The sequence below is a fragment of the Drosophila takahashii genome, chromosome 2R (genome assembly GCF_030179915.1).
Source record: "Drosophila takahashii strain IR98-3 E-12201 chromosome 2R, DtakHiC1v2, whole genome shotgun sequence".
Taxonomy (NCBI): domain Eukaryota; kingdom Metazoa; phylum Arthropoda; class Insecta; order Diptera; family Drosophilidae; genus Drosophila; species Drosophila takahashii.
Window position 1 is genome coordinate 34521584 of NC_091679.1, and position 27040 is coordinate 34548623.

General features: G+C 44.5%; 6 protein-coding genes across 12 annotated transcripts; 5 read left to right on the forward strand and 1 right to left on the reverse strand.

Annotated features, from left to right (window-relative positions):
• On the forward strand, positions 1–8919 carry Aldh-III (Aldehyde dehydrogenase type III). Of its 7 annotated transcripts, none has more exons than XM_017146643.3 (13): positions 1–150; positions 210–248; positions 1507–1616; positions 1913–1971; positions 4515–4695; positions 4750–4971; positions 5701–5864; positions 5934–6164; positions 6228–6425; positions 6565–6680; positions 7937–8072; positions 8137–8296; positions 8458–8572. In XM_017146643.3, exons 1-13 carry the CDS (start codon positions 96–98, stop codon positions 8476–8478), a joined length of 1692 nt encoding a protein of 563 aa, XP_017002132.3. In that variant the 5' UTR covers positions 1–95; the 3' UTR covers positions 8479–8572. The 7 variants fall into 7 exon arrangements, with proteins under 7 accessions (XP_017002132.3, XP_070069012.1, XP_070069013.1 ...); XM_070212911.1 differs by having other exon boundaries at positions 2–150; positions 8137–8287; XM_070212912.1 differs by lacking the exon at positions 8458–8572 and adding an exon at positions 8740–8919 and having other exon boundaries at positions 3–150; positions 8137–8287.
• A 124-nt stretch (positions 8920–9043) lies between these two features.
• On the forward strand, positions 9044–10986 carry p47 (NSFL1 cofactor p47). The gene is made up of 5 exons (XM_017146886.3): positions 9044–9233; positions 9325–9554; positions 9608–10036; positions 10310–10654; positions 10720–10986. The coding sequence occupies exons 1-5, from the start codon at positions 9132–9134 to the stop codon at positions 10850–10852; spliced, it is 1239 nt and encodes a 412-aa protein (XP_017002375.3). The 5' UTR covers positions 9044–9131; the 3' UTR covers positions 10853–10986.
• Positions 10944–12453, reverse strand: LOC108060924 (uncharacterized). Its single transcript, XM_017146874.3, has one exon. It carries the CDS (start codon positions 12373–12375, stop codon positions 11080–11082), a length of 1296 nt encoding a protein of 431 aa, XP_017002363.3. The 5' UTR covers positions 12376–12453; the 3' UTR covers positions 10944–11079.
• Positions 12454–13611: 1158 nt separating this feature from the next.
• On the forward strand, positions 13612–16364 carry LOC108060507 (transient receptor potential cation channel protein painless-like). The gene is made up of 3 exons (XM_044393034.2): positions 13612–13833; positions 13894–15792; positions 15849–16364. The coding sequence occupies exons 1-3, from the start codon at positions 13612–13614 to the stop codon at positions 16362–16364; spliced, it is 2637 nt and encodes an 878-aa protein (XP_044248969.2).
• Positions 16365–17536: 1172 nt separating this feature from the next.
• LOC108060900 (WD repeat-containing protein CG11141) lies at positions 17537–20346 on the forward strand. Its single transcript, XM_017146837.3, has 4 exons — positions 17537–17876; positions 17968–18252; positions 18315–19378; positions 19431–20346. The coding sequence occupies exons 1-4, from the start codon at positions 17658–17660 to the stop codon at positions 19942–19944; spliced, it is 2082 nt and encodes a 693-aa protein (XP_017002326.3). The 5' UTR covers positions 17537–17657; the 3' UTR covers positions 19945–20346.
• Positions 20347–21713: 1367 nt separating this feature from the next.
• Inos (Inositol-3-phosphate synthase) lies at positions 21714–26882 on the forward strand. The gene is made up of 5 exons (XM_017146897.3): positions 21714–21966; positions 24229–24927; positions 25724–25966; positions 26030–26497; positions 26559–26882. Exons 1-5 carry the CDS (start codon positions 21838–21840, stop codon positions 26715–26717), a joined length of 1698 nt encoding a protein of 565 aa, XP_017002386.3. The 5' UTR covers positions 21714–21837; the 3' UTR covers positions 26718–26882.
• Positions 26883–27040: the final 158 nt, after the last annotated feature.

The following is a 27040-nucleotide window of genomic DNA, read 5'->3' on the forward strand; positions in this document are numbered from 1 at the left end:
TTGTTTCATGGGAATTACCCCAGATTTTTGCCTATAAAAGTGTCCTTCAACAAATATTTAAATATCAAGAAACAAACTTAGTTTAACGCTCTATAATGTTTGACAATGCTATTAAACCACATCCGGAGACCAACGGAGTTCAACCTAATGGTAAGCTATTATACGTTTTTTATTTGGCAATGACCGATTTTATTGATTTTCCATTAAAGCTGCAGGAGATCGAGCGTTGACTACTGTTATTAATATAGGTAAGTCAAAGTATTAGTATATAATAAGTATAGAAAACAGATATTAAAGATGTAGTTATAAATTAAATATTTTTTTTATCGAATTAGCTTTATATATCCTAAAAATAAGTTTAAGGACTAAATGTTACAAATGTCAAATCATGGTGACTTTTAATAACTTTTATATTGTTTAATCGGAATCATCGTGAGAAGCCAATTGATTAATCGAAATCATCGTTACTAAGCACAATTATCGGAAAATACAAAAATGCACCTAACGAATGCTCCGATTAAAGTCGGCTTTCCAAATTTGTTCTTATAAATAAGGGGATATACTATGTCCACTATCAATACCGCCACAGATTAGCTCTAAACGAGTATTAACCGAGTCCAAAACACACTGATTCGTTATCGGGCCGACACGCTTGACTTTCCCCCAGCCGAAATCCAGCGTCCATATCAGTTTGTATATAGCGTATGTACGTTCTGAATAAAATACACATGCATTTCGGGCTGATAATGACAGCCAGCGCCCCTAGTCGAGTATATTTTCGGCTTGTGAAGCAATAATCCATTCAGTGTCAGCCGGCATATTCGTTGAAAAAGGTGTGTTTTGCGTTCTCGGAGAGATTAAATTAAAATATAAAACAAGTGTTCTTTAAGCGAACCAGCTAATTTCTAACAAAGAACTGGATATGCTAATTTCTAGTGCAATTAAATTGCGCAATTAAATCTGCAACCAGTTAATTTCGTCAAAAGACATTTCAGTGAAGAACAGTTGTTAGCTTTCGTTTTTAACCGTTGAATAAATCATTATAAAGAAAAAGGTTTATTATTTGTATAGTTCAAATTTTAACGTTACCGCAATTGCAATTTTTACTGACAAAAAACATTATTCAACACTGACTTTTTAGCCGTGACACAAACCACAGAAAACTAGTGTAGGTTTTTCAGTATTAAACACGAACTCTGGCACGGTCCTCTAGAAGTAATTTGCCATACGAAACCGATCCAAAATCTTGAATATACAAGTTTTTGATGTCGCGGTGATCGGTTGGCGAATCGCGTGAACTCAGCGCGCCTTACCTCTACCTGTTGACAGTACAAAAAGTACATATAATTTTAACAACAAACAGAAGACGGACGAAACAAGAAAAAAACGTTTGTTGTGTTGTTGTGGTGTTTTCAGTGTTGTTTACTTTTATCAGTGCCTCCCGCTTACGCCCCCGCCCCCTATCCTCAATAAAATATCTCACTCCCGGTTTCTCCTGAATCGCAGAACCAGAAACCGAAAGTTCAACTGGGATCTCCACATCACAGCCGGAGAAGCAACAACAACAACCAGAGCAGCCACAATCCGAATCCGACAGAATGGCCAATTTCGACGATGTGAGTGTCCAATTAGGCAATTTATTGCAAGCGAGAGAAAAAGATGTGTAACGATTATTAACACACATACATACGCTCGCACACGTAACGAACATTAAGCGCCTTATTTTAGTTTGATTTGATTTTTATTTGAATTTTTTGTTTTCGCCGTTTCGTCGTTATCCTCCCGTATGTATGCGTGTTGCATGTTGTTATTGCGTATGTGAAAAACCAACTGCCTCCTACGAACAACAATAACAACAACAACGATGGCTGCACTGGAAAAAACCAAAACCAACAACAACAACCACGACCAGACGTTGCAACGCGCCCGCCTCGCCTTTTCCAGTGGAAAGACCAGGAACGTCAGTTTTCGGTGAGTTTACTTTTATTTCGGTAGTTTTTCGGTTTTTGTTAGTTTATTTTTTGCACGGGCTCCTCAGTTTTAGGCATTAGTTTTGGGTTGAAGCTGCCGCTTGAGTGAAGATTGTGTCATGTATTTGGCTAGTTACAGTAGCTATTCCTTAAGAGGATCTGGAAAGGGGAACTACGAATGTAGGTTAATCTTCCTGGAAGCCCTGGAATTTTGTTTATATTTATACTTTTTTTAGTTGTCTCTTAAATTATTTGAATTTTTAATGTATTAATTTATTTTATTGGGAAGTTTAGTATTTCTTAGTTTGTTAGGATTTTTCAAAGAATACAAAATTTGGAATAGAGTCAGTTCTATAAATACTTGAAGATTCCCTTTAAATCGGTTTAATAATCATTAGTATTAATATTTGTTCTGATTCAACTTGAAATTTTTAGGTTTTTAGGAAAACAACAAATATTTTGTGATAACGATTTTTATGAACATTTTAATTATTATGGTTTTTTTAACTTAATTAATTTTTTTGACATTTTTATTTAAACAAGATCACCAAACTGAAAAGTTTTTACCTTTTGTTTTTTTTTTTATGGTTGAATATTAAATATTTCTGTAATAAGTATACTTATATTTAATTACAGTAATCTTCTTTAAACCGCTAACCACTGTACTGCTTACTTTTATTACAAGTGGTTATTACAAAGCCATTGCGGCAGGGCAGTCACCGAAATACAACCTCAGCTCGGGGGCATAATAACTTTTCATGGTGGTTTTTTCCCTTTGGGTTAACGAAATCCAGAGATCTCAATTCCACACCGACTTTCACACGCAGTGGAAAGCTTTGACCTTTGGGCTGGCGATGATAAGAATTGGAGATAGTGGAGCACTCTGGAGTGGGGGTAGATGCTAAAGTCTACATAGTTATATGGACTGAGGCTATACCGTTCGATATGCATTAATGAGCTCGCAGCGGGAACTTTGACTTGGCCAAGTGGTTGTACTTTGAATGCAATTAGACAACGGCGAACTGAATTCGTAACATGTAACCGGAATAATTGCCATTTCCACGTCCCAGCGGAATAGCAGTCATCAGACAATGGACACGAACTCAAACATGCACACTCATACTCGTTTATGGATATGTTAATAAACAAAAAGATAGAGATAAATAGAAATAGAGACAGAAATAGACAAAAATGAAAAACAGGCGATATATACCCATACCCGCCGATAGTTTTGAGTGCGAAGTGTGAAACGGAAGTGCGGAAGAATCTCAGCCCAAGGCTGCTGGCCGTTTAATTCCATGATCTTTCAAATAGATCCGGACAAATGAACACGTTCTATGACTGTTTTTCGCCTCTAGCAACTTCTACTCCAATGCGCACGGCTCTTTGATTATATTTAAATACATTTCGGCTGGATACAGTTGAACTTCCATAGTTCAAACCACCGAAAACTAAAAGACTTGGCTAAGAGAGGGGTTTTGTTGTGTTTAACGCAAGATGTTAATGTAATAGATTTGGAGTTTTTTATTGATTAGTTTAATTTGAAAGGCATTTGTTTTGAAATTTTTTTAATGTGTCTTTAAAGACTGCATTATACATTAAAACTAATTGAATTGTATTGTAATAATCGGATAATCTTAAAATTCAATAAAAAGAGTATGATGCCCGTAAGACAAATGGGCTTTCTCAATTAAAATAAACAATTCAGGCACTGTAATCTTAAACACAGTAATTACTTAACAACAGGAATATTATTACATATTTACTTAAGACCTGTGACTTTTCTCAATTTACAAAAAATCATAAACACAGAATATTAGTACCTAAATATTTACAAATTGTAAGATTGATTTTTTCAGTTAATAAAAAAATATAATTTTAACTACCTACTAAAAAAACAATAAAGTGTGCAAGTTGAATTATGGAATGTCTAATAAATCTATTGCCTTTCAGTTTTTATGAGCTTAGGCCATAGGCAAGTTCTCCCGTAGTAATAGTTCCTATACGAGACACTATATTGGACACCGAGCGGCTAATTGCTTTATTTATATTCACAGCGATCGGCGATCGGCTGTCCGCTTATGGATTTTATGTTTGTCATGAGCAAATAAAATAATTCAATTGAATTGCAAGTGCACCTCCACGAGGGGCTGTTAACCCGCTGCTGCGGATCACCTTGACTGGCTTCCACCTCCCGGGGGGCACTAATAGTTTGTAATTATCTCCGGCCGTGTGCCAGGTCAATGTAGAGCACCGCATCGTTGTCAGGTTGTCAAGCCAGTTTCCACGGTGCTAATCTTAATCTCCCCCCGGAGTTTGGATGAGTTGAGTCACCAGAATCTAGTAGAATCGTAGAATATCTCATAACCGGCCGTATAGCTAGCATTGACCTTCCCCAAGCGCCTCTCGTGCATTGTGATTAGTATTGATTTTGTTTTGGTCTTTGTTTCGCGCTCCTACCGCGGAACTTGTCCCATCATCATCATCATTTGTCCATTAATTATTTTTCGGTCTCTCGGATTCCGCTTTCGCTCGATCTTTCAGTCGCAAGCAGCTGGAGAATCTGCTGCGTTGCTATGAGGAGCACGAGAACGAGATCATCAGCGCCTTGGAGGCGGATCTGCGGCGTCCCAAGCAGGAGAGTCTCATCGTGGAGACCGAGTTCATGAAGAACGACATCAAGCACATTCTGTTCCACCTCGACGAGTGGGTGCAGTCGGAAAAGGTGTGTAATATATATTGCTAGAAATTCTTTTCTAATTTTCTTTCCATTTTGTAGCCCCCCAAGTCGTTTGTCAACCTGATGGACGATGTCCAGATCTACAACGATCCCTTTGGCGTGGTCCTGGTGATCGGCGCCTGGAACTATCCACTGCAGCTGCTCCTCGTGCCCGTGGCTTCCGCCATCGCCGCCGGAAACTGTGTGGTGATCAAGCCCAGCGAGATTGCCGCCAACTGCGCCAAGTTCATTGCCGATGTCATTCCAAAATATTTGGATAATGTGAGTCTGGCTGCTGAATCATCTGATGAAATAAGCTTAGCTTTAAGCACCGAAACATTTCGACATAAATTTGGGTTTCGCGTTAACCTGTTTGTTCAGAACAGTAAAAATGAGTTTTTAGTTTGTGAGTTAAAAAACAAGAAAGGAAGCTATCTTCGGCCAGCCGAAGCTTATATACCCTTGTAGATAAAAGAATACTCACTCGGTGCAGTTCCAGGGATTCCAGATTCAGCGTTTCGATTTATTTCAATTTTGTTTTTAAGTAGTCAAGAATCAAAACGCCTACTTCCTACAAAGTTACAATGAATTTTCTTATATTTGTTTGGGAGCCTTAAGATATAGTGGTCCGATCCGGCTGGCTCCGACATATGTACTACCTGCAATAGAAAGAAGACCTTCGGGAAAGTTTCATCGCGATAGCTTTAAAACTGAGAGACTAGTTCGCATAGAAACGGACAGACGGACAGACGGACATGGCTAGATAGACTCGGCTATTGGTGCTGATCAAGAATATATATACTTTATGTGGTCGGAAACGTCTCCTTCACTGCGTTGCAAACATCTGACTGAAATTATAATACCCTCTACAAGGGTATAATAATATTTCCCAACTGTGACCAAATTAAAATATATTTAAAATTGAAAAAGCAAGTCTAAGAAAATTCTTCAGACATTTACCCATAATTAAGAAGTAAATTCACGAATACTAATTGATTTTTCTTTCTCCAGGATTGTTATCCAGTTGTCTGCGGCGGACCCAGTGAAACCGCTGAGCTGCTCAACCAGCGCTTCGACTACATCTTCTACACGGGCTCCACACGTGTGGGCAAGATCATTCACGCTGCGGCCAACAAGCACTTGACCCCCACCACCTTGGAGCTGGGTGGCAAAAGGTGAGCTCTGTTTAAGCACCATTTATAAATTATGAAAGCCATTTAACTGGGTATTGTTGCTACTTTCAGTCCCTGCTACATTGACAAATCGGTGGAACTACGCACGGCGGTCAAGCGCATCCTGTGGGGCAAGCTGATCAACTGCGGACAAACCTGCATCGCTCCCGACTACATTCTCTGCTCCAAGGAGGTGCAGGAGAAGTTCATCGTGGAGGCCAAGGATGTGCTGAAGGAGTGGTACGGCGAGAATATCCAGAGCAGTCCGGATCTGAGCCGCGTGATCAATGCCAACAACTTCCAGTGGGTTTTTATAGTTAACTAATTAAAGGATGTCAAATAATGCTAACCATATCTTTTTTTCAGACGCCTTCTTGGTCTGATGAAGTCGGGTCGTGTGGCCGTCGGCGGCAACTACGATGCCAGCGAGCGTTACATTGAGCCCACCATCCTGGTGGACGTGAAGACAACCGATCCCATCATGGAGGAGGAGATCTTCGGCCCCATCTTGCCCATCTTCAATGTGGAGAGTGCCTACGATGCCATCAAGTTCATCAACGAGAGGTATGTCGGTCCGTGGGACAATCAAGGCTCCAGCTGTCCATTGTCGTTGCCCGTTTACCATTTAATCACTTTAATCACCTCACGCAAAAACCAACTACAAACGAAAACCAATGTCCGATTCGCAATGTTTTTCTCTTAGAGAGAGTCCACTTGTCCTGTATATTTTCACATCGGAAACAGACGTTCAGAATCTGTTCATAAACGGCACCCAGTCGGGCGGACTGTGCGTGAATGACACGATAATGCACTATGCCGGTAAGAGAGTCACCCAGTCAACCCCTAAATCAATCCAATCGAGATGCTAATGGATGTGGATAGTGGATAATAATAATGAATGCGGAATCGCTTCTCCTCTACGGTTTTGGTTTCCCCTGATCTTCGGATCTTTTCCAATCTCCCCAACTGAACCAGTTTTTGATAGCTTGCTAAGTGCTCTGCGTATCTGTAATTTATATAGCCTTGTTTTGGTGACGGTGATTCTAATTATTCCTGTACAGCTACCTTTTAGTAGATGATATTGGATCTACAGATCAGAATTATCCCCAGATTGAGTAGATACACCTCCTACCTATTCCATTCCATACATTTGTATATATTTCATTGATATTTGCAGATCTGTATATTTATTGGTTAAAGCTTTGGTAGTCGAAAGTTAAAAATTCCCCTACACAGATCTGCAAATGCTCGTTTGTTTGTCTTTTATGTGTAACTCTTGTTCTTTGCAAGCCCCTAACGATGCTCGAGGAACTGCAACTGTATCTCGTACTTAATCTGTTTATCTACCCCGTTCTCCCCACTCCCTGTAATTAGAGAAAAACCACTTGTTATTTACGTGTTCTCCAACTCGAACAAGCTAGTCAAAGAGTTCAGGAGCAACACCACTAGCGGCGGATTCTGCAGCAACGAAACCATAATGCACTGTGGAGGTATTTCGCTATGATAATGTATATAGTTAAGAGATCTCTGTAGTTTTAGTCACAGACACCTGTATGATTTTTGTGTAATGCACCGAAACCCTATTTACACGAATTTCTTAAGTAGCCGGTTTACTGCACTCCAGCAATCCAAATTTGAAATGCAAATTCTGGGGAATTCTAGACATTTGACCACATCGAGTATACGGATAAAGACAGCACAAAACGTAAAACAAAAACTCTCAATTATTCAAATAGTATGCACATTGTTTTGAATATTAATTAAACCTGTGTGTTTTTTTGGTTTCGGACGGTGAAATTGATTTGTATTAAATATTTATTTTTGGCTTGGCAGAAATGTTGATTAACACCTAAACGCTTGGTTAAGAATTGCAAAAAGTAAATTAATATTAAGAGTGCTAAATTCTAGTTGGTGATAGCTTAAGAAAATAAAACAAGGGTGTGGTTTATTTAGATTTAAATGTTGCTAATATACTTTGTTATTTGCCAAATTGGTAGAAATTGTTGTGCTATTTTCGAATAACTAAAAAATATATATAGGTGTTGGCAAGATACTAATATCTCCTCTTTTCACAGTTGATGTGCTGCCTTTTGGAGGCGTTGGCATGAGTGGAATGGGATGCTATCATGGAAAGTATGGCTTTGAAACCTTCACACACAAAAAGTCTTGCCTGGGCAAGGATCTGTCGGCCGTTGGCGAGAAGTTGGCATCGTAAGTGGTTGGATATTTAATTTGTTGGAATATTTGATGCATGTTTGATTGGATCTTCCCGCAGGGCACGTTATCCTCCCTACTCGGATCGCAAGGGATCGCTGCTGTCCTTCCTGCTGCGCAAGCGCCGTCCGCTGCCCAACCTGCACCTGAGCCACGTGGTGGCCATCGGCCTAGGCGTCGGATTGACGTTCCTGGCCAACTACTACCTACAGGTAAGGAAGGTATAGCAAGCCCCAAGCTGTAGTTGCTCAACTGTGCCCATTAAAATGTTCGATTATCTTCCATGCATACCTACACACGTCACTGGGACACAACACTATCACTCTCCACCACGCCTCCTTACTCCTAATACATATTCCCCGCCGTTTGTCCACAATTTCAGGGCAAACTGCTGTCGAAATAGGTACACTGATGGGAACCCGGAGTTTCGTGCAGCCTGCGCCAGTGGATTTATACCATTTACTTTTGGAATTGTTTGCAATAAATGTATAAGCTTAGCAGAACTCTGTTTATTGGGCATGCACTTTACTAACTTCATTACATATTCAAACAGTCACAAAACTAATAAACATGGAAAACATTCACAAAATTTATAAATTAAATACATTTTGGGAAAATCTAAAAACTAACTACAAGTTAAAAAACGTTATATTTATATTTTCAGAAAAGCTCAACTGATTAAAAACCCAAATACTTTTTTACTTTTTATACGCATATCGGTGGGTGATGTAAAGCTTTGGATACTTCGTTATACATATAGTTATTGTTATTTAGTTGCTATTTAATAAAAATGTGAATGCTGTAATGTAATGTACGACCAATAAAAAATATAAAACTACTGTGAGTTTTTCTGATTTTTTTTTTAAATTTGAATTTGGAATAGTGTGACCAGCGCTAATCAAAAACGGTCACTTACCAACACTAAACATAAAAGTATCGGTTTACTGTTCTATCGATTTATTGAGGCTACAATTTAGCACAGTTGGCAGCTCTCACACTGGTCTACGATTTTTTGTCAATTTTGCTGCGGAAAATATATTGAAAAACTCAGATAAAATGGCCTCTCACGGCGATTTGATTGCACAATTCATAGAAATCACCGGAACGGACGAGAATGTGGCCCGGTTCTACCTGTCCAGCTGCGACTGGGACATAGAGGTGAGCTTCCGCCAAGCCGGCGACAACAATGATGCAGCAAATGCAGAAAGTGCTAATGCAAAAAACTCAAATATGGAATGCCTGATTTCAGCACGCGCTGGGCAACTACTGGAGCACCCAGGCGGATTTGCCGGTGCCGCCGCAGTCGGTGGGCCATGCGGACAATCCCAAGCCCAAACCAAAGCCGACTTCGAGTAGTGGAGCGGGAGCAGGAGCAACTGCAGCAGCAGCGGGAGCCACCAAAAGTCCAGACGCTGCGGGCTCATCTTCATCGGCCGCTTCGGTGGACATTGCCCCGGCTGCGTCCAAGGCCAAGCCAAAGTAAGGCAAATCCCCTTGGCAACACCGACAATAACTTTAATAATCCCCCCCAGATTCGCCACCCTTAGCGACATGTCCAAGGAGCCGTCCAGCGACGACGACCAGCAGGCCTTCTATGCCGGCGGCTCAGATCGCTCCGGTCAACAGGTCCTGGGCCCGCCGAAGCGCAAGAATTTCCGCGAACAGCTCACCGACATGATGCGTTCTGCGCAGGAGCAAAACATCGCAGAGGTGGGCCCTTCCACCAGCAGTGGCGGCGGCGGCGGAGGACCCAGTGGTGCCGTCTGGGGCCAGGGCATGCGGCTGGGCATGACCGACAATGATCACACGGCCGTGGGCACCAATAAGCCGGCACAGAGCAGCGAAAACAAACCGGTGGTGGTGCTGAAGCTCTGGAGCCAGGGCTTCTCCATCGACGGCGGCGAGCTGCGTCACTATGACGATCCGCAGAACAAGGAGTTCCTAGAGACTGTCATGCGCGGGTAAGTGCAGCGTTCATCCCCGCGTGCAGCTATTGTTGCTATGTATATATAAAGCGGGTGCATGTGCATCCCCTAAAGCGATGCTGGGTGTTAAATTACCTGACAATGCTCTCAAAAACCCTTTCCAACGGATTGAAGTTGGATTGCAGGACTGATAGACCATCAGCAACAAAAAAAATCAATATGTTCCCCAAACCTTTCTATTTAAGCATTTCTGAATGAATTTTGTATGTAATATATATAATTTATTATATTAAAAACAAACATTTACAGAGAAATTCCTCAAGAGCTGCTGGAAATGGGCCGCATGGTCAATGTGGACGTAGAGGATCACCGGCACGAGGACTTCAAACGCCAGGCAGCCCCGCAGACATTCAAGGGATCCGGCCAGAAGCTGGGCAGTCCCGTGGCCAATGTGGACACCGAGGCGCCAGCAGTTCCAGTGGCACTGTCGCCCGCTGAGTCAGCAAACCAGGAGGCCAGTGCCCGCGATGCCATCAACTTGAATGCCGAAGCACCGTCCACAACGCTGCAGATTCGTCTGGCGGATGGCTCGCGTCTAGCTGCGCAGTTTAATCTGACGCACACAGTTTCGGACATTCGTCGATTCATTCAAACGTAAGTCACTGGGAGATCTGGTAGATCTTGCGAGCTGATTAACTCGAATGCAACTCAATTTACAGGGCACGGCCACAGTACTCAGCCAGTAACTTTATCCTGGTGTCCTCGTTCCCCACGCGCGAATTGAGCGACGACAATTCCACCATCGAGAAGGCTGGCCTCAAGAATGCGGCTCTCATGCAGCGCCTCAAGTAACTTTAAGTTAAATACACGCCTAAACTACCTATGAAATAAAACTGGATTTGGTGAAGTCGGGGAAAACCTATGCGGCCGAGTCCGATGTCTATAATTGTCTATGATATATACAATATACCAAAATTTTGTGCTAACTTGTGTTCACTTTATGGCAGTCGCGTAATCTCTCAAAAAGCTACATGTAAATCTCAAACTAAAGGCTAGAAAACTATAGAAAACTTATGTTCTCAGATGAGTAGGTCCACCTCGTTACGCAGCACGTTGATGTGCTCCATGAAATCCTCGCGCACTGCGTTGCGCCAGTCGTGCAGGCCATCGCTGCCCACGTGGTCGCAGTCCACGTAGCGATGCACGAATCCCGATGACAACGAGAGCTCCACCTCGGCCGTGCTGGCCAAGAGTTGGGCGGGTGGAAGCTCCAAGCGATTGAGCAGCGATTTGTACGCCGCTCTTCGCTCCGGATCGTACTGAACGTTGTCGGGCAGCAGTTTCTTTCGTTCGTCGTAGCACACGGACATGGTGGCCAGTTCAAAGCGAGTGGTTTCCGAGGAGAAGTGTCGCAGCTGCTGCTGCAGTGAACCCTTCGCCTGGTCCGCAGAGAATCGCGAGTTGGGGAAGAACAGCTCGTTGGGACGGAGTAGCAGGGTGAAGCTGGCGTGGTTCACATTGCGCAGCATGCAGTCCGTCAGTAATAATTGATGGATTCTCGCAATCGTGCCGTTGCCTTGCCGAAATGGAAAGTTGAATGGCAGACCGTAGAGTTTAAGGTTGGTCCGGTCCAGCAGGTGGATCACCTCCTCGGGCAGCTCGTCGTAGTTGTAGACCAGGAAATGCTCGATACCAATGGACTGGTGGAACAGGAAGAACTGCAGCAGGGCGTTCTCGTTGCGAGCGAACTTGGAGGTCGCATTAAAGCCCACCAGATCCACGCAGATGGTGGCTGGCAGGCGAGAGGAAACCTTCTTGCCGACTGGCTTCAAGTTCCGCAGGCGCAGCCTCACCGGACTCTTGGTGGTTGTGATGTCCGTGAAGGAGACGCTGACGGGCTGACCGAAATCCCGGCTCACCTGGCAGAAGAAGTGATAGCTGGTGAAGTTGGAGGACTTGTCGTCCACCAAACTCTCGATGGAGTCCCGCTGGAAGCGAAACTTTCCCTGCACACTGCGTCCGCCCAAGAGGTCCAGGGTGCAGCGGAAATCCACCACAGCTCCCTTCTTGCCGACGACCAGGACGTGGGCCTCGCCGCCGGCCACCAGTTCGTTGCGCATCCAGTAGGCGGAGTAGGCGTGGAAGGAGTCGCCGATCATCTGCCAAACGGGAAGCGGGCGCCACAGGACCGCCTCGGGTCCATCCTCCTTGGTTCCGTTCTCCAGGCGCCGGAGAACTGCGGCATCGTTGCGCCCGAAGAAGTTCACGTACTTGAGAACGGACTTGAGGCGGCTGTTCTCGGTCCTGTACATCAGGAGAATGCCCACGCTGAGGCAGGAGATGACGAGCAGCACCAGCTGCTGGTATTTCCGCATCTTGGTTTGTTTAAATTCCGTTGAAGGCCAATACGAATCGAAAATACACTTCCCAATTGGAAGCCGCCCGCAACAGCTGACGACCAGGGCTGCCAAGTTGGTTGGTGCTACCAGATCAAAGAAATATAGGAGGGATTAGAGCTGCCAGACCAAAGGAACAAAACGGAAGAATGGATGGCGCTTTAATTCAAACATATTTTGTAGCTTATTGTCAGCAGAGCGCCACGCCCATTCCAACGCCTACATTCGCCATGAAGGAATTAAAAAAAACACATGCCGCTTACAGCTTTATCAAAATCTATAAGAAATTTAAAATTGAAAAATCCATTACAAAGTTAAGAGCAAAATTAAAACTGCCGCTAGAAGACGCTTGGATGAGCTTTGATGATTGCATATCTCCATCTCCCTCGCACTTCCTTAAGTTAAGTAACGGCTATCTTTAGTCGAAGTACTAGGCTATAGCTTTTGTTAAGTTTTCGAACCTTAATGAAAACCTTAAAAGAGCTATACATTGTCTGAATTTCAAATCTTGACTTTGTAATTCCATGTGTGCATTCGATATGTGCATGTCGTTTTTACATGAAGTACTCATTTCAACCATATCAAATTTACCTGGCCCCATATAAAGCTAAAATTGATATTACACAATGTAAAATCGATCTACTTTTCATATCGATTGTTTTTTGCTTAGCTGTTAACATTCTTACATGTTAAAATTTTGGAGAAATGCTCTCCACTTTGACGATACGGATTAGTCGTTGTATAGCTTTTCCTCTTGTTACCTGAAAAACGCTATACATTGTCTGAATTTCAAATCCTGAAATTCTGGTTATGCAAAACCCATATTGTTATTACATGAAATACTCATGACAACCATATCAAATTTACCTGGCCCCATATAAAGCTAAAATTGATATTACACAATGTAAAATCGATCTACTTTTCATATCGATTGTTTTGGGTTTAGCTGTTAACATTATTACATGTTAAAATTTTGGAGAAATGCTCTCCACTTTGACGATACGGATTAGTCGTTGTCTGGTAATGCACAAACAAACTTGGTATAGTTCAAAAGTGTCTAATTTTAAAACAGATTATTGGAAAGTCCAAAAAAAATTTTAGATATAGATTAATCATCTTGTTCGTTATGCTAATCAGTGGAATGAAGATGATGAATCGCGTTGTCATTAAAACTTATCCTTAGTTACGGATTAATTTTCCTTGTAGACCACACATATGGATCCTTACAATGCTGCCTTCGTCGAAGGGCAGGATCAGCTGGCTACAGCTTTGGCCAAGCAGGATATCCGGGCGTTCGTGGCCGCCTTGGACGGCGGTGCCCAAGCCGATCTGCGGGATGAGAGGAGCTACATGAGCATCTATGAGCAAGCTCTCTCCACACCAGGCTGCAGTGCCTTCATAGAGGCCTGCATCGACCACGGAAGCCCTGTAAACCACGTGAGTAGGAGGCTTAAGAGTAGAGATCAATCTGCAGCTAGGAATCTTCCTTCCCCTCAGATCGATCGCAATTACCTAATGAAGGCTCCCCTTCACTATGCGGCTGATTCAAAGGATCCTGGAAATATTGCCGCGCTCCTGAAAAGCCGTCCTGGTAAAGATAAGGTCTGGATGAACAGAATTTACATACAGCTCACGGCATTGAATTCGCTGGCCAAGAATCTCACGGAGGAGAATGCCCCAGAGGTGCTATCATGTATGAGACTACTCCTGGAATATGGAGCCTCGCCAAACATGACCGACCATGGCGGGATTACGCCCCTGCATCATGTGCTGATGAGCAAGGTAGAGGATCAGAAGCCGTTTGTCCAGCTCTTTTTGGCCAATCCCAAACTGAACATCGATTGCTATCGCTACGGGGAGGTTCGGCGACTACTGCAGCTGAAGTTTCCGGAGCTACCGCTGCCGGTGGAGCGCCAGGGGAAGATCGATCGAAATAGACTCGAAAAGACTCTAATGGACGGAGACGAGGATTTGTTCGAGAAACAGTTTGCCAAGTTTCTGCACAGCCAGAAGGGCGGGGCTGTCCAGGAGGACTTCTTTGGTCTGCTCAGCCAGAGCATCAGAAGCGGCAGGCAGAGAGCCTTCGAAATTATCCTGGACAGTAATGTCGTTATCAACTTCTGCCATGGCGGTAGCACTGTCTTCAATCTCCTCGAGCTGGCCATTTTATTGGGCAACTGGCAGGCCCTGGAGCGACTGCTGAAGGAGCCCAATCTGCGACTGACCCCCCTATCCAGGCTTGTGAACATGGCGATCTTTCACCTGGAGAACTCGACCTTGGATGCCGACAAGCACCAGCGCTGCTTTGAGGTGCTCCTGGACTGCGATCGGGTGGACATCAACGAGGCTGATCCAGGTCACTGGCTTCCGCTTTCGTATGCCGCGAAATTGGGTTCCACGCTGGCGATGCGGAAGCTCCTGGAGCGAGGCGCCTACATCGGCTCCAAGTGCGATTCGAAGGCCCTGCCCATCAAGTACATTCCGCACAAGGTGCTCAAGGAGCACTTTGACTCCTGCATCACCGCGAGCCGAGATGATCCCGGTGCCCAAGGCTATGCGATTACCTTCGACTACAGAAACCTGATTGATTTCGCGGAGATCAGCAAGCACGACGAGATGAGGCCCATCGCCTTCATGGCCAGGTCAAAGGAAATGCGCTACTTTCTGCAGCATCCCCTAATCTCGAGCCTTCTGCTCCTCAAGTGGAACAGACTTTCGATAATATTCTACCTGAACTTGCTGCTCTATTCCTTCTTTGCCGTCTCCCTCATCACCCACACGATCCTTAAAGTCCACGACGCCGAACCGAGTATTTTCATACTGTTTTCCTGGATGGGAATCGGCTATCTCATCCTTCGGGAGGCAATCCAATGCATGATCGATCCAATTAAGTATCTAAGGTCCATGACAAACAACATGGTATGGGCTCTTATAATACTATCGATCTTTAGTTGCCTTGAATCCGCCGAAAAGGAGACTGAGCGCGTCCTGGCCGCCTTTACCATCCTGCTGGCCTCTGTGGAGTTCTGCCGCCTGGTGGGATCTGTCCCAGTGCTTTCAATTTCGACGCACATGCTCATGTTGCGAGAAGTCTCGACTAGTTTTGTCAAGAGCTTTTCCCTGTACTCTATCTTTGTGCTCACCTTTAGTCTGTGCTTCTACATCCTTTTCGGTCAGCCGGCTTCGGATTCTGCGAAAGAAGAGTATCCGAATTTCGACTTCACCACCCCTTTTGTAGCCCTGGCTAAAACCATTGTGATGATGACGGGCGAGCTTAATTCCGGGGAACTCAAGTTCACTACGGTCTACACCTATTTGATCTTCGTGCTCTTCGTGTTGTTCATGACAATTGTGCTGATCAATCTACTAAATGGATTGGCCCTAAGCGATACCCAGGTAAGTAAGCGGTATTTTAACCTTTCACGGCTTATAGTCTTTTCCATGTCCATTAGGAAATCAAAAAACAGGCCGAACTCAATGGCGACATCTGCAGGACCAACCTGCTGTGTCGATATGAACGGGTTCTGACTGGTCGCCGGCAGGCTGGTCTTTTCAAGAACAATCGTTTATTGTCGCATATTTACCATCGGTTTCTGCACATCAACCCCAACTTTCTGAGCCAGCGAAAGATTTCTATTCTGCCAAACGATGGAAACAAGGTGCTCATGACCGTGTGCCATCCCTGCGAGATGAGGAACTTCGGCTTCCAAAAGTGGTTTAACTCACCGCAGAAGATTGCGTACCGCTGCTGCTCCAAGGTCTTCGGAAGGCGCATCCAGATGGACGACCGCACGGTCATGATGGCTCTAGAGGTGCTTGACCAAAATAACAGTGCAAAGAAAATGCACAAGCTGGAGGAGATCAAGGAGGAGCAACAGCGCGAGAAGGAGGAGGTCAATGACAGTCGGCTTAGGGTCATTGAGAACAGACTGGAGGAGGTGATAATGTTGCTCAAGGACCGGAATTGATGGAAGCACGGAGATCATCTTACGCCATGCTAATTATAATGAAATAATTACTTCATTGTACTTAAGAACCGCCCCATCTATATACTGTTAGCATTCAAATTCGTAAGCTAACATTTTCTACTTATTAAACACATTTTTGGAAATAACTTTTACGAAGCGGATTAGTTGTTTGCTGGATATTCACAAACAAGGAAATGAATAAAGTTTATGACTCGAAATTACATTGATATGATTTGTTAAATGCTGAGATTAAAATATGTGAAATTTGGTGGAAAATAAAAATTATATTTGATCAGATCAGACATATGGATCCTACGAACGCACAATAGTTATAACACTGTGTTACAAAATTAATATTTTTTAAATTGCTATCCTCGATGAATGCTATTGCTTTAAGCTGCGTTTTCCAAAAAGTTCCACGAAGCAAGGATTTTTAGCACAAGGACCTCAAAGTTCGAAAAATGCTGAAATTGCTGAAACTTTCCGGGGGTATCAGAGGCAAGCGAATCATTGTTTGTTTTGCTGTTAAAGTTTTTTAAAAGAGACACACTTTATCTTTCGAACATCACTCAAAATAATATTACGATTTTTTTAAAGGGAGAAATAATTTAATTGCGACATAGGCATAAGCAAAGGAAAATGACTCCAATTTGTACAAAAGTATGCTCTATGAAATAGAAAAAATACGTGTTCTAGAAACAGCGCTGTTTATTTGTCATACATTTTCATCGCCCAACATGAGCGAACTTCTCGGGTTTAAGCCATTGTACTACGTTCTGATAAGCAAAGTAGAGAACAAGAAGGAGTTTGTCCAGCTCTTTCTGTCTCATCCAGACCTAAACATCAATTGCCACAGAAACGGGAAGGTACGCCGGTTACTGCAGGTGAAATTTCCGGAGTTGCCCCTGCCGGAAGTGCGCCATAGGATTTGTATACAGAGCGCAGTGCAAAGAAACTGAAGATCAAGGAGGATGGTAGTGGTACTGGCACAGATGCAAAAACCTATTTGTGTTTAATATTTTTATTTTCCTCATTTAGTTCCTTGTATTCTGAGTCTAAATAGTGGCCAATTTTAAAAGTAATGCAATTAAATTAGGCACGCTCAAATATTCAAAAAGACCCGCCCAACAGGGCTGTCCACTTTCATTTAATCGAGCGGGCGTTGCCAGATGTCAGCAGTTTGGGGTTTGTTGATTTGTTGTGCTGAGCCGGAGAAGAAAAAAGCGAGAGAGAGAATTGTAGAATCCCGAAATCCCCGTCCTGACCTGAGGCGCAATTTCCCGCAGCAAGGACATGGCCAGCAGCAAGGAGTTGTGCTCCATCCGGGAGTGGGCGCCGCTGACGGAGGTGATCGAGCAAATTCCCGCTCGACTGCAGCGCGGTTTCTTTCCGGCGAATCTCAACCTGACCTGTGTGGACGCCACCGAGGAGTTCCTGGCCATGGGCAGCGATGCAGGGATTGTGTTTTGGTACAACCGCCATACAGGCGAAATGCAGAAGCTGAAGGCGGAGGTATGTTGTCTATACCCGATGACTCATTCCCATTCCCTGGGACATGCGTGTGGTTCCCCCATTAAGTCAATTTTGCCCTTTCCCCTTCCAGATAGCCACTCGCATTACTTGCGTGCGGATTGTCAACTCCGTGGAGTACATGGTGGCGGCTGGGTGCGCCAATGGGCAGGTGAGCATCTTCCAGATACAAAAGGAGCTGCCGCGAGACCTGGACCTGGTGGCTCCCTGCACCCGCAACCGGCCCATCGAGCGCTACACCATCAGGGATCTGCACAAGTGCGTCGTTAGCTGCTGCGAGTGGTCCAAGAACGGGATGAAGCTCTACTCCGGCGATCGCCAGGGCGTGGTGGTGCTCACGGAGTTTGATTACCAAGCGGTGAGCCTTTAGCATACCCATTTAACCGTAGAATTTGCTAATTGTAACCCCTGAATCCATAGCACCTCAGCAAATCCGTGGAGATCCTGAGCGAGGCCTACGAGATAGTGCAGCTTAGCGTGCAGCAGAGCCATCTACTGGTGGCCACCCTCTACCGCTGCATCGTTTGCCAGCTGGACGCCGTCACATCACAGTGGATCATCACCCAGGTGGGCAAGAAGGATCGCAAGCAGCTCATCGATTGCGGCGCAGTCTTCCTCAAGAAGCAGGCCGCAAATCAGGCACAACTCATCTGCGGTCGACCTGGTCTGCGCTTCTGGGTGGCCGATGCCGCGGGCAATGTGTCCAAGACCGTGCTCTTCCGAGACGCTGTGCTGCGCAGCCCCACCTGGGAGATACCCATTCTGAATCCCAAACAGCGCAGTGAGCCATCTGCAGCTTCTACTTCAACCAAGCTATTTGGCAATGAGGATGCGGGCTACGTAGCTAGTAGCAACTTTCGACAGCTTTACCTGTACGATGGCCACGATTCACTGGTGGTAACCCACGACGATGCCACCCTGTACATTCTCAACTTGGAAAGACTCAAAGTCGAAGCCGTTGCTCGAGGATTCCGCAAGATCCTGGATTTCTGTGTTTGTGGCAAAGAGATCTTTGTGCTGGAGGGCGATCGTACTTTGCTGCGACTGGCTCCTCTGCCCGAGCCACCCAATAAGACGGTCAAGGTCATCTTTAATCCCCTGATGCCGCCTCCAGTTCCGGTCTTGGGATCATCCTACTCCCAGCTGGAGTCACCGGTGGAGCTTCAGGCGGAACCCGTACTGCAGTGCGCAGAGGAATGTTTCGAGCTGTCGCCGACGGAGCAAGTCGATCTAAATGTTCCCATCGAAATGGCGGTGGAGTCGCCTCTGGTTCAGCAGAGCCGCCGCCTTGAAATCTTTCGTCGCATCGGCCAAATGGACTTTGAGCAGTCCATCGTTCACACCTGCCGAAAGACATCGGTGGGAAAATCGCCGGAAGACAATGGTTCGGGTATTGTAGAGATCGGCCATGAGACCCATGAACTTAGGCTACCGCTTACCAATGCCGCCACTCTAATGGAGGCCAGCTACTGTCAGATGGAAAAGTAAGCAGGTTTAGAACTTAATTAAATAATATTAATGATTTTTCTCTTGTAGCAATGGCCTTGCTTCCCCGTTGGACATGAAGGCTGCCTTCCTGGCGCACCTGCCCGATGCCCTTAGTCCCACCACCTTGCAGAAGACCGTGGCGGAAAAAGCCAAAACCCTGGCTGCCGAGTTGGATCTGCCCGAGGTGCATCTGGCCCCGTTGTCCCAGGAGGAGCTTCAAGCTGCCCAGGTGCAGGCTGCACAACTAAGCGAATCGCTGATCAAGAGCTATCCCACGCACCTGGAAGAGGCCAAAAATCCACTCAACACATCAAATGAATATCATGCAGGTCAACCAGTGGATGGAATCAGGGCCTTGGCTCCCTCAAAACCCAAAATGGCTCCGCTTAAGTTCGTCATGAGCCAGCCGAAGCCAAAACTGTCGCTCGAAAGGGAGCGCGATGAGGAGGAGTACACCAGCTTCCTTCCCGACTTTCGGCGAGCTGGCGATCCACTGCGCAAGGAAACGCCGCCCACCAGTGACTCAACCACGTCCAGCGAGTGGGAGTTCTTGGACAACTAGTTCAGTATTAGAATAAGTGCATACTCATTTGCTTCCCTTTTGGTTTCGTGCACTTTTTTTTTGGTTGTCTTTCTTCTGTTTTAAAAGGTGTTGTGCTTATCAGATTGTGATCACCGTGATTTATTTACTACTTTTAGTGAAATTTACATAATTGTACATAATGTTAGACGTATGCGAAACGGAATTCCTGACCCAAAAAGAATCTGAATTCAAAGTTCAAAAGCACCCCAAACATTCCTTAACAAATCCAAAAATTTAAGCGTAGATAGCACCCTCATACCATTTATTAAATATCCAATGTACTCTAAGTTGTTTAAGATATGCAAATGCTTAAAGTATTTTCTACTTAAGTTCAAGGTCGCTTTACATACACAAAATACATTTATTTTATACAAGTGCAAACATTTCGTTCAAAGGGTTGTCCCCCTCAGCAGGAAGTGGATATTGAATATGAACTGATACCGAGTATTCGGTCGTTGTTTGCTCTGGAACTACGTGTCAGACTTGAGCTGGTGATAATGTTGCATGTGAGGGAAACGAGACGCCCACTGCAGCATGTGCCGGATCGGCTGATTGCTGTGGCTGCCGCAAGGCTCCAACGGAAAACTTTGGGTGTAGAAAGTTCTTGATCTCCAGCAATTATGCAACCCTGTTCAGCTCGACGTGCAAACCGACCGGCCCGCTGCATTGATTGATCAACAAATAGTAATTCGAGCTCACTTCCAACCAATTGACTATAACAATGGAAAGTTCTAAGAAGTTTCGTATGCATCTGGCTTCCAGAAGATTCGAGGAAGCCAATTTGCCTGTCCTCCAAAGCAAACCAAGTTGGAAACACTGTAGATGAATCTCTGAGAGTGCAGAAAGAGACTGCTGGAGAATGCCGAAGAATGGACAAATATGCTACTATATTTCAATCAGATACAAATTATACCCGTTACACGTATAGTAAAAGCTAGATGGAAGCATTTCCGACCATATAAAGTATATATATTCTTGATCATGGTCACTTGCCGAGTCGATCTATTCATGTCCGTCTGTCCGTCCGTATAAACGCTGAGATCTCGGAAACTAAAAAAGCAAGAAAGTTAGGATTACCCACATATATTCTTGGGCTTCCTACGCAGCGTAAGTTTGTTTCAGCCGAGAGCCGCGCCCCCTCTAACGCCCACAATTACTAAAAATTTTGAAAATGTACATATTTTTGTGTTTTACTAATATGGGTATAATTCTTTACAAGACAAAGTCGTTATAATCATATCGAGATCACAAAACAAGCTTATGTAATTGGTAAAATTAAAAGGGATAGAGCTTTCGGTCCTGAGTGTTTGAATCTTATCAGCCCTAATAAAAATTATAGGATTCACCTATTTAGATTCCGGAAAAATGAAAGAAAATGTTTTAAGCCAGGATTAATTTAAAATTTAATGGTAAATTGCAAAGGCCATGTTCATAATAAAATTAGTTTTTAGCAAATTAAGAGCAGGCGGAAATTTTCCGTGACTTAACCATTCCCTTGAATTTAAACTCAATTGGGAACTCAACAAATTATGGAAATAGGTGAACTACGATCTACGACGAGCAAGAGAGATGGACAGAAGGACTCAGCGGAGCTGATTGAAAAATCCCACGCATGCCGGAAAATTTCCGATATCGTCTGGTTCCCTTAAGTGCGCCGCAGAGCGTTAGGGAGAGTGTATTGTATGAGTCGAAAGAAGAGAGTGTGTTTTCGCCAGCCGGGAGGCTATAAAAGCGGCCCACTTTCCACTCAACCGAGTCATTCGCCGCGAACTTTTGCCTCGACCACAACGCAGTCTCCAGAATCAAGTTCCCCAGCGAAATACATTAAAACGCGCTAATTGACAAAAAGAGAGTGTTAGCAAAAAACCGAGAATGAAGCCCACCAACAACTCAACGCTGGAAGTCATCTCCCCGAAAGTGCAGTTGGATGATGAATTTATCACAACCGACTACGATTACCAGACGTCGCATGTGAAGCGTTCCGCCGATGGACAGCTCCAGGTGAGTCTCGTTACCAAGTGGTTACTCCAGCAGTTGTTAGAGATCATCAACCAATTCGGTTAAAATATATCTAGAACTGGGTGCGAAAAGCCCATTTTCCGGCTGCCGCGCTGACCTTCACATTGAACTTTTCCAACAGGCGGGATTTGCTCTCCCGCGCAAATGCGCACTTGCCAGCACTCAGAGAACATTATGCCTGACCTGGGGTGCTAAAATTAATTAATAATGGCCAAATTAATTAATTAATTAATTTATAATGTATAATGTAATTAATAATGTATCCAAATTTTCTTGCTTAAATATTTTAATTATTAGAGTCTGAAAATTTTAAACACTTATACGTCTTCCCTAACAAAGTAAAATGCCAAAATTAAAATTTTTAAGTGTTATTTAATTTTTTCTCGTTCTTAACAAATAGATTTATGAGATTTCTGATTTTGTAATATCTTCTTTGTTAAATTTTTTTTACATTTCTTTAATTTGTTCGATTAATAATGGGATTATACTTCTCACCAAGGGCAAATAATCTTCAAACCGTTTGATCTTAATTAAAAACATTTAAAAATCTATTTCGTTAATAGTAATAATACGGACGGATGAAGAACGCTTGTTATCAATTAATTATTTTACCTCTGGAATAATATCAGTGTATAGTTTACTCTAAAAACAAGTTAAGTGCGACTTATGTATTTTGGTCCAACTTGTTATTATACTTAGTAATATTTATGCCAAACAACGATATTTAAGACAAACAAAGTTCAATAAATCACTTTTCTGGGTGTAGGGACAGCGGAATTTTCCATTACCTAGCCAAGGACCGAACAGTGCGGAATTCCCGAACTCCCAAGGGACCACTCCCCGATTCGCAGCAGATAAAAATAGCGATAAGCGGGGGCGGCGCCTTACTCACTTACACGAAGCGTTACAGTTACAGCTTATTGATTATTCGGGAAAACAGCTGTCGATAAATGCGGCTGATATCTCGTCATCATTTCCATATTTCGGACAGCGGGTGGCGTGATTCTGTGCGCAGGCGCCTTTGCCGTCCATCGAATGGCACCTAAACAAATAGGGATGGCAAGTAGACCCAAATCGAAACACGATAGCCCATTTCCAAGTGATTGTGGTTGCGGTACGTGCTCTGTTTACATCCCTCCCTACTACCACCCACACCCCACCCACGCACAGACACTTGCTGCGCCTCAAGGTCACTGTCAGACGATGTCCACAAAGAGAGAGAGAGGGCCGCCCAAAGAGAAGTCCGCTCTCTTAGCCGGCTAAAGAGCGAGCCTCCTGTCCTTTCCTTCCCTCTTCTGCCAGTGATAATTTCGCCGGCCGGCTTTTGGACAACTTATTCGCGGACTTTGGACCAACACGTTCCCAAATTATTAATGCAATCATCATCATCATTATCATTACTTATTCATCAGCTTTTATTTGTGGTTCAAATCAAAGAGCACGTTGACTCGGCAGAAATCGAGCAAGAACTGCTAAAATAAACAAGAGCCAAAAAACGTGTTATGCCTTATAAGACCTAATGATACCTATTACAATACCTGTTAATTTTAATAACTAATTTTTATAATCTACATTTTATTCGCATTCATTGTGAAAATCAATTTAATTCGAAATAGGCATAGTGAATGTCTGTTTCCCTTTTACTAGCTTCTTTTCTACGATATAATTTCTGTTTTACACATACACACAAAAAAAACTTGGTAAAATCAACTGTAATAATTGTCAAACAGGCCCCAACAAGCAAAATTGTCAATTCTACTAAGTAAATACTATTTACTAAATAGTTATTCCACAACAACAAAATACACACAATTACCAAAGACACACACCCAAAGCAAAAACAAAATACACGTAACTATTTTAATAGTTACGTAACTATCTTTGTTGGTCAATTTTACCAAGAACATTTTTTTGTGTGTAGATTTTACTATTTTTTATTAAAGACTTGGGAATTACAATTAAAACTAATTAATGATTATTATTGATTTATAATCTATCTGATCGTAGCCACCTGTTGCCAAGAGCTCCTAATCACAGATATTCCCCCTCCAATAGAGAGGTATTGATATCAGGTTCGCTTCGCAGAAATCACGCGATCATAATTTATGCGGCTACTTGGCTACCTGACTGGGGTGGCACGATATGGTATGGCGATAAGGTGGCCGGACCTATAATAAGACCAAACGGGTTGTGGTTGTGCCAGGCTAATCGAGTCCCTAATCTCCGATCGATCGATCTTTGCAGGTGCACCCCCAGACGACGGCGCTGAAGATACGGACAGGTCGCCAGGTGCCCAAGCTGGGCGTGATGCTGGTGGGATGGGGCGGCAACAACGGCTCCACCCTGACCGCCGCCCTGGAGGCCAATCGCCGCCAGCTGAAGTGGCGCAAGCGGACGGGCATCCAGGAGGCCAACTGGTTCGGCTCCATCACCCAGGCCTCCACCGTCTTCATCGGATCCGATGAGGCTGGCGGCGACGTCTATGTGCCCATGAAGGACCTGCTGCCCATGGTGGAGCCCGACAACATTGTCGTCGATGGCTGGGACATCAGTGGGCTCCATTTGGGCGATGCTATGCGCAGGGCCGAGGTCCTGGACGTTGCTCTGCAGGATCAGATCTACGATAAGCTCGCCCAGATACAGCCTCGTCCGTCCATCTACGATCCGGACTTCATTGCGGCCAACCAGTCGGATCGGGCCGACAACGTAATCCGTGGAACTCGACTGGAGCAGTACGAGCAGATCCGCCAGGACATTCGTGACTTCCGCCAGAGCAGTGGCGTCGATTCGGTCATCGTCCTGTGGACCGCCAACACTGAGCGGTTCTCCGATGTCCAGGCGGGACTGAACACCACCAGCCAGGAGCTCCTGGCGTCTCTGAAGGCCAACAACTCGGAGGTGTCGCCCTCCACGATCTTCGCCATGGCCAGCATTGCCGAGGGGGTGAGTTTAATTATAACAAGAGAGAACGCTATAGTCGGGTTGGTGTCCCGACTATCTAATACCCGTCACTCAGCTAAAGATGGATATATAAAAAAACTTTGATTGCGCATAACTTTTTAATGAATGGTCCGATTTGAAAAATGTCTTCTACATTTCGATAGGTATTTATAAACACTATAAATTTGCATTTATACATTTTTAAAATCTTTTAATCGGCTTAAACAAACTTGCGCTGCGTAGGAAGCCAAAGAATCTGTGTGGGAAATCTCAACCTTCTAGCTTATGTATTTTCCGAGATCTTAGCATTCACAAAGATGGACAGACAGACAGACGGACAAACGGACATGGCTATATCGAATCGGATAGTGACCCTGATCAAGAATACATATGCCTTATGGGGTCGGAAACGCTTCCCTTCAGTTCTGGCGTCCCATATCGGGGACAATTCCTTAGGCCAAACGCTCGGCCGCTGTCGACGTCAGCAGAGCAGTCGGTATTTATATATTGCGCTCTCTTTCCTTGTCTTATAATTTGTTGTTGTACTAGAGGAAAAAGCGGAACTCCCATACAATTTTCTCTATGTGGCGTCCTCGGTGCGTCCTCGAGTACAGATGACCTGTCCTCGGGTTTTCCTTTGGTGATTACTGAGGGAAAAGTGACATCTGGTACTGAAGGGTTCTTTCTAGCTGTTAGATACTTTTGCACGAATACAATATCCCCTTTTACTCTACGAGTAACGGTTGAATTATAAGTTCAAAGAGTTTAATCCCTATATTATTCCCATTCCATTCCGCAGTGCACCTACATCAATGGCTCTCCGCAGAACACCTTTGTGCCCGGACTCATCCAGTTGGCCGAGGAGAAGCAGGTCTTCATTGCCGGCGATGACTTCAAGTCGGGACAGACGAAGATCAAGAGCGTGCTGGTGGACTTCCTGGTGGGAGCTGGTATTAAACCAGTTTCGATTGCCAGCTACAATCATCTGGGCAACAACGATGGAAAGAACTTGTCCGCTCCCCAGCAGTTCCGCTCCAAGGAGGTAAGTGTCCATTAAATTCCTTTGACTACCGTCAAATCATTAAATTCCCCTTTCCGCCGAAAGATCTCCAAGAGCAACGTGGTCGACGACATGGTGGCCTCCAACAAGCTGCTGTACAAACCCGATGAGCACCCCGACCATGTGGTGGTGATCAAGTACGTGCCCTATGTGGGCGATAGCAAGCGGGCCATGGACGAGTATACATCGGAGATCATGATGGGCGGCCACAATACCCTGGTGATCCACAACACCTGCGAGGACTCACTGCTTGCCACTCCCCTGATCCTGGACCTGGTGATCCTGGGCGAGCTGAGCACTCGCATCCAGCTGCGCAGTGGTGAGAACGAATCCGCACCGTGGGTGCCCTTCAAGCCAGTCCTCTCACTGCTAAGCTACCTGTGCAAGGCGCCTCTAGTGCCGCAGGGCTCCCAGGTGGTCAACTCGCTCTTCCGCCAGCGCGCCGCCATCGAGAACATCCTGCGCGGCTGCATCGGACTGCCGCCCATCTCCCACATGACCCTGGAGCAGCGGGTAAGTCGAAAATGTCCAAATACCAGTCATTAGAGATCCTTAAACCCCTCTACATCCACAGTTCGACTTCGCCACCATCACGAATGAGCCGCCTGTAAAGCGGGTGAAGACCGTGGGCCAACCTTGTGCCGTGGAATCAGCCACCAATGGCAAGAAGCTCCATGCCAATGGACACACCAACGGATCCGCCAAGCTGGCCACCAATGGCAATGGCCACTGAATCGTGATCCTGGCAATGGATTTCCCATCGGAATTATATAATTTGAATATATATGGTTTTAATTGGATATAAATTACAAACTAGAGTTAAGCTATTATTACTAATTCAAACGTTAAAATACAAAAAGGCCTAACGGACTGTTGTCTGTGTCTCACAAACAAAGTATTTATTTCTTATTGTTTCTTAGCTTTGGCGCAGGATCGACAATAATTTTAACGGAGCTACTTTAAAACAAATTAAAATGGGGGTTCTTTTGTTTCGGAGACTTGTAGTTCTACTTACTTATTTTTATATCAAGAATTAGTAAACCACTTGAAAAAGAA

Excerpts from the sequence above, each read along its gene's own strand:
- LOC108060507 (XM_044393034.2), top strand. The coding sequence starts at position 13,612 with ATGGATCCTTACAATGCTGCCTTCGTCGAAGGGCAGGATCAGCTGGCT. Across the intron at positions 13,834-13,893 it reads ACGGAAGCCCTGTAAACCAC|ATCGATCGCAATTACCTAAT; the intron begins GTGAGTAGGAGG and ends CCTTCCCCTCAG. Across the intron at positions 15,793-15,848 it reads TGGCCCTAAGCGATACCCAG|GAAATCAAAAAACAGGCCGA; the intron begins GTAAGTAAGCGG and ends CATGTCCATTAG.
- Inos (XM_017146897.3), top strand. The coding sequence starts at position 21,838 with ATGAAGCCCACCAACAACTCAACGCTGGAAGTCATCTCCCCGAAAGTG. Across the intron at positions 24,928-25,723 it reads TGGCCAGCATTGCCGAGGGG|TGCACCTACATCAATGGCTC; the intron begins GTGAGTTTAATT and ends TCCATTCCGCAG. Across the intron at positions 26,498-26,558 it reads ACATGACCCTGGAGCAGCGG|TTCGACTTCGCCACCATCAC; the intron begins GTAAGTCGAAAA and ends CTACATCCACAG.
- Aldh-III (XM_017146643.3), top strand. The coding sequence starts at position 96 with ATGTTTGACAATGCTATTAAACCACATCCGGAGACCAACGGAGTTCAA. Across the intron at positions 1,617-1,912 it reads GAATGGCCAATTTCGACGAT|ACGTTGCAACGCGCCCGCCT; the intron begins GTGAGTGTCCAA and ends AACCACGACCAG. Across the intron at positions 4,696-4,749 it reads AGTGGGTGCAGTCGGAAAAG|CCCCCCAAGTCGTTTGTCAA; the intron begins GTGTGTAATATA and ends TCCATTTTGTAG.
- p47 (XM_017146886.3), top strand. The coding sequence starts at position 9,132 with ATGGCCTCTCACGGCGATTTGATTGCACAATTCATAGAAATCACCGGA. Across the intron at positions 9,234-9,324 it reads GCTGCGACTGGGACATAGAG|CACGCGCTGGGCAACTACTG; the intron begins GTGAGCTTCCGC and ends GCCTGATTTCAG. Across the intron at positions 10,655-10,719 it reads ATTCGTCGATTCATTCAAAC|GGCACGGCCACAGTACTCAG; the intron begins GTAAGTCACTGG and ends CTCAATTTACAG.
- LOC108060924 (XM_017146874.3), bottom strand. The coding sequence starts at position 12,375 with ATGCGGAAATACCAGCAGCTGGTGCTGCTCGTCATCTCCTGCCTCAGC.
- LOC108060900 (XM_017146837.3), top strand. The coding sequence starts at position 17,658 with ATGGCCAGCAGCAAGGAGTTGTGCTCCATCCGGGAGTGGGCGCCGCTG. Across the intron at positions 18,253-18,314 it reads CGGAGTTTGATTACCAAGCG|CACCTCAGCAAATCCGTGGA; the intron begins GTGAGCCTTTAG and ends CTGAATCCATAG. Across the intron at positions 19,379-19,430 it reads AGCTACTGTCAGATGGAAAA|CAATGGCCTTGCTTCCCCGT; the intron begins GTAAGCAGGTTT and ends TTTCTCTTGTAG.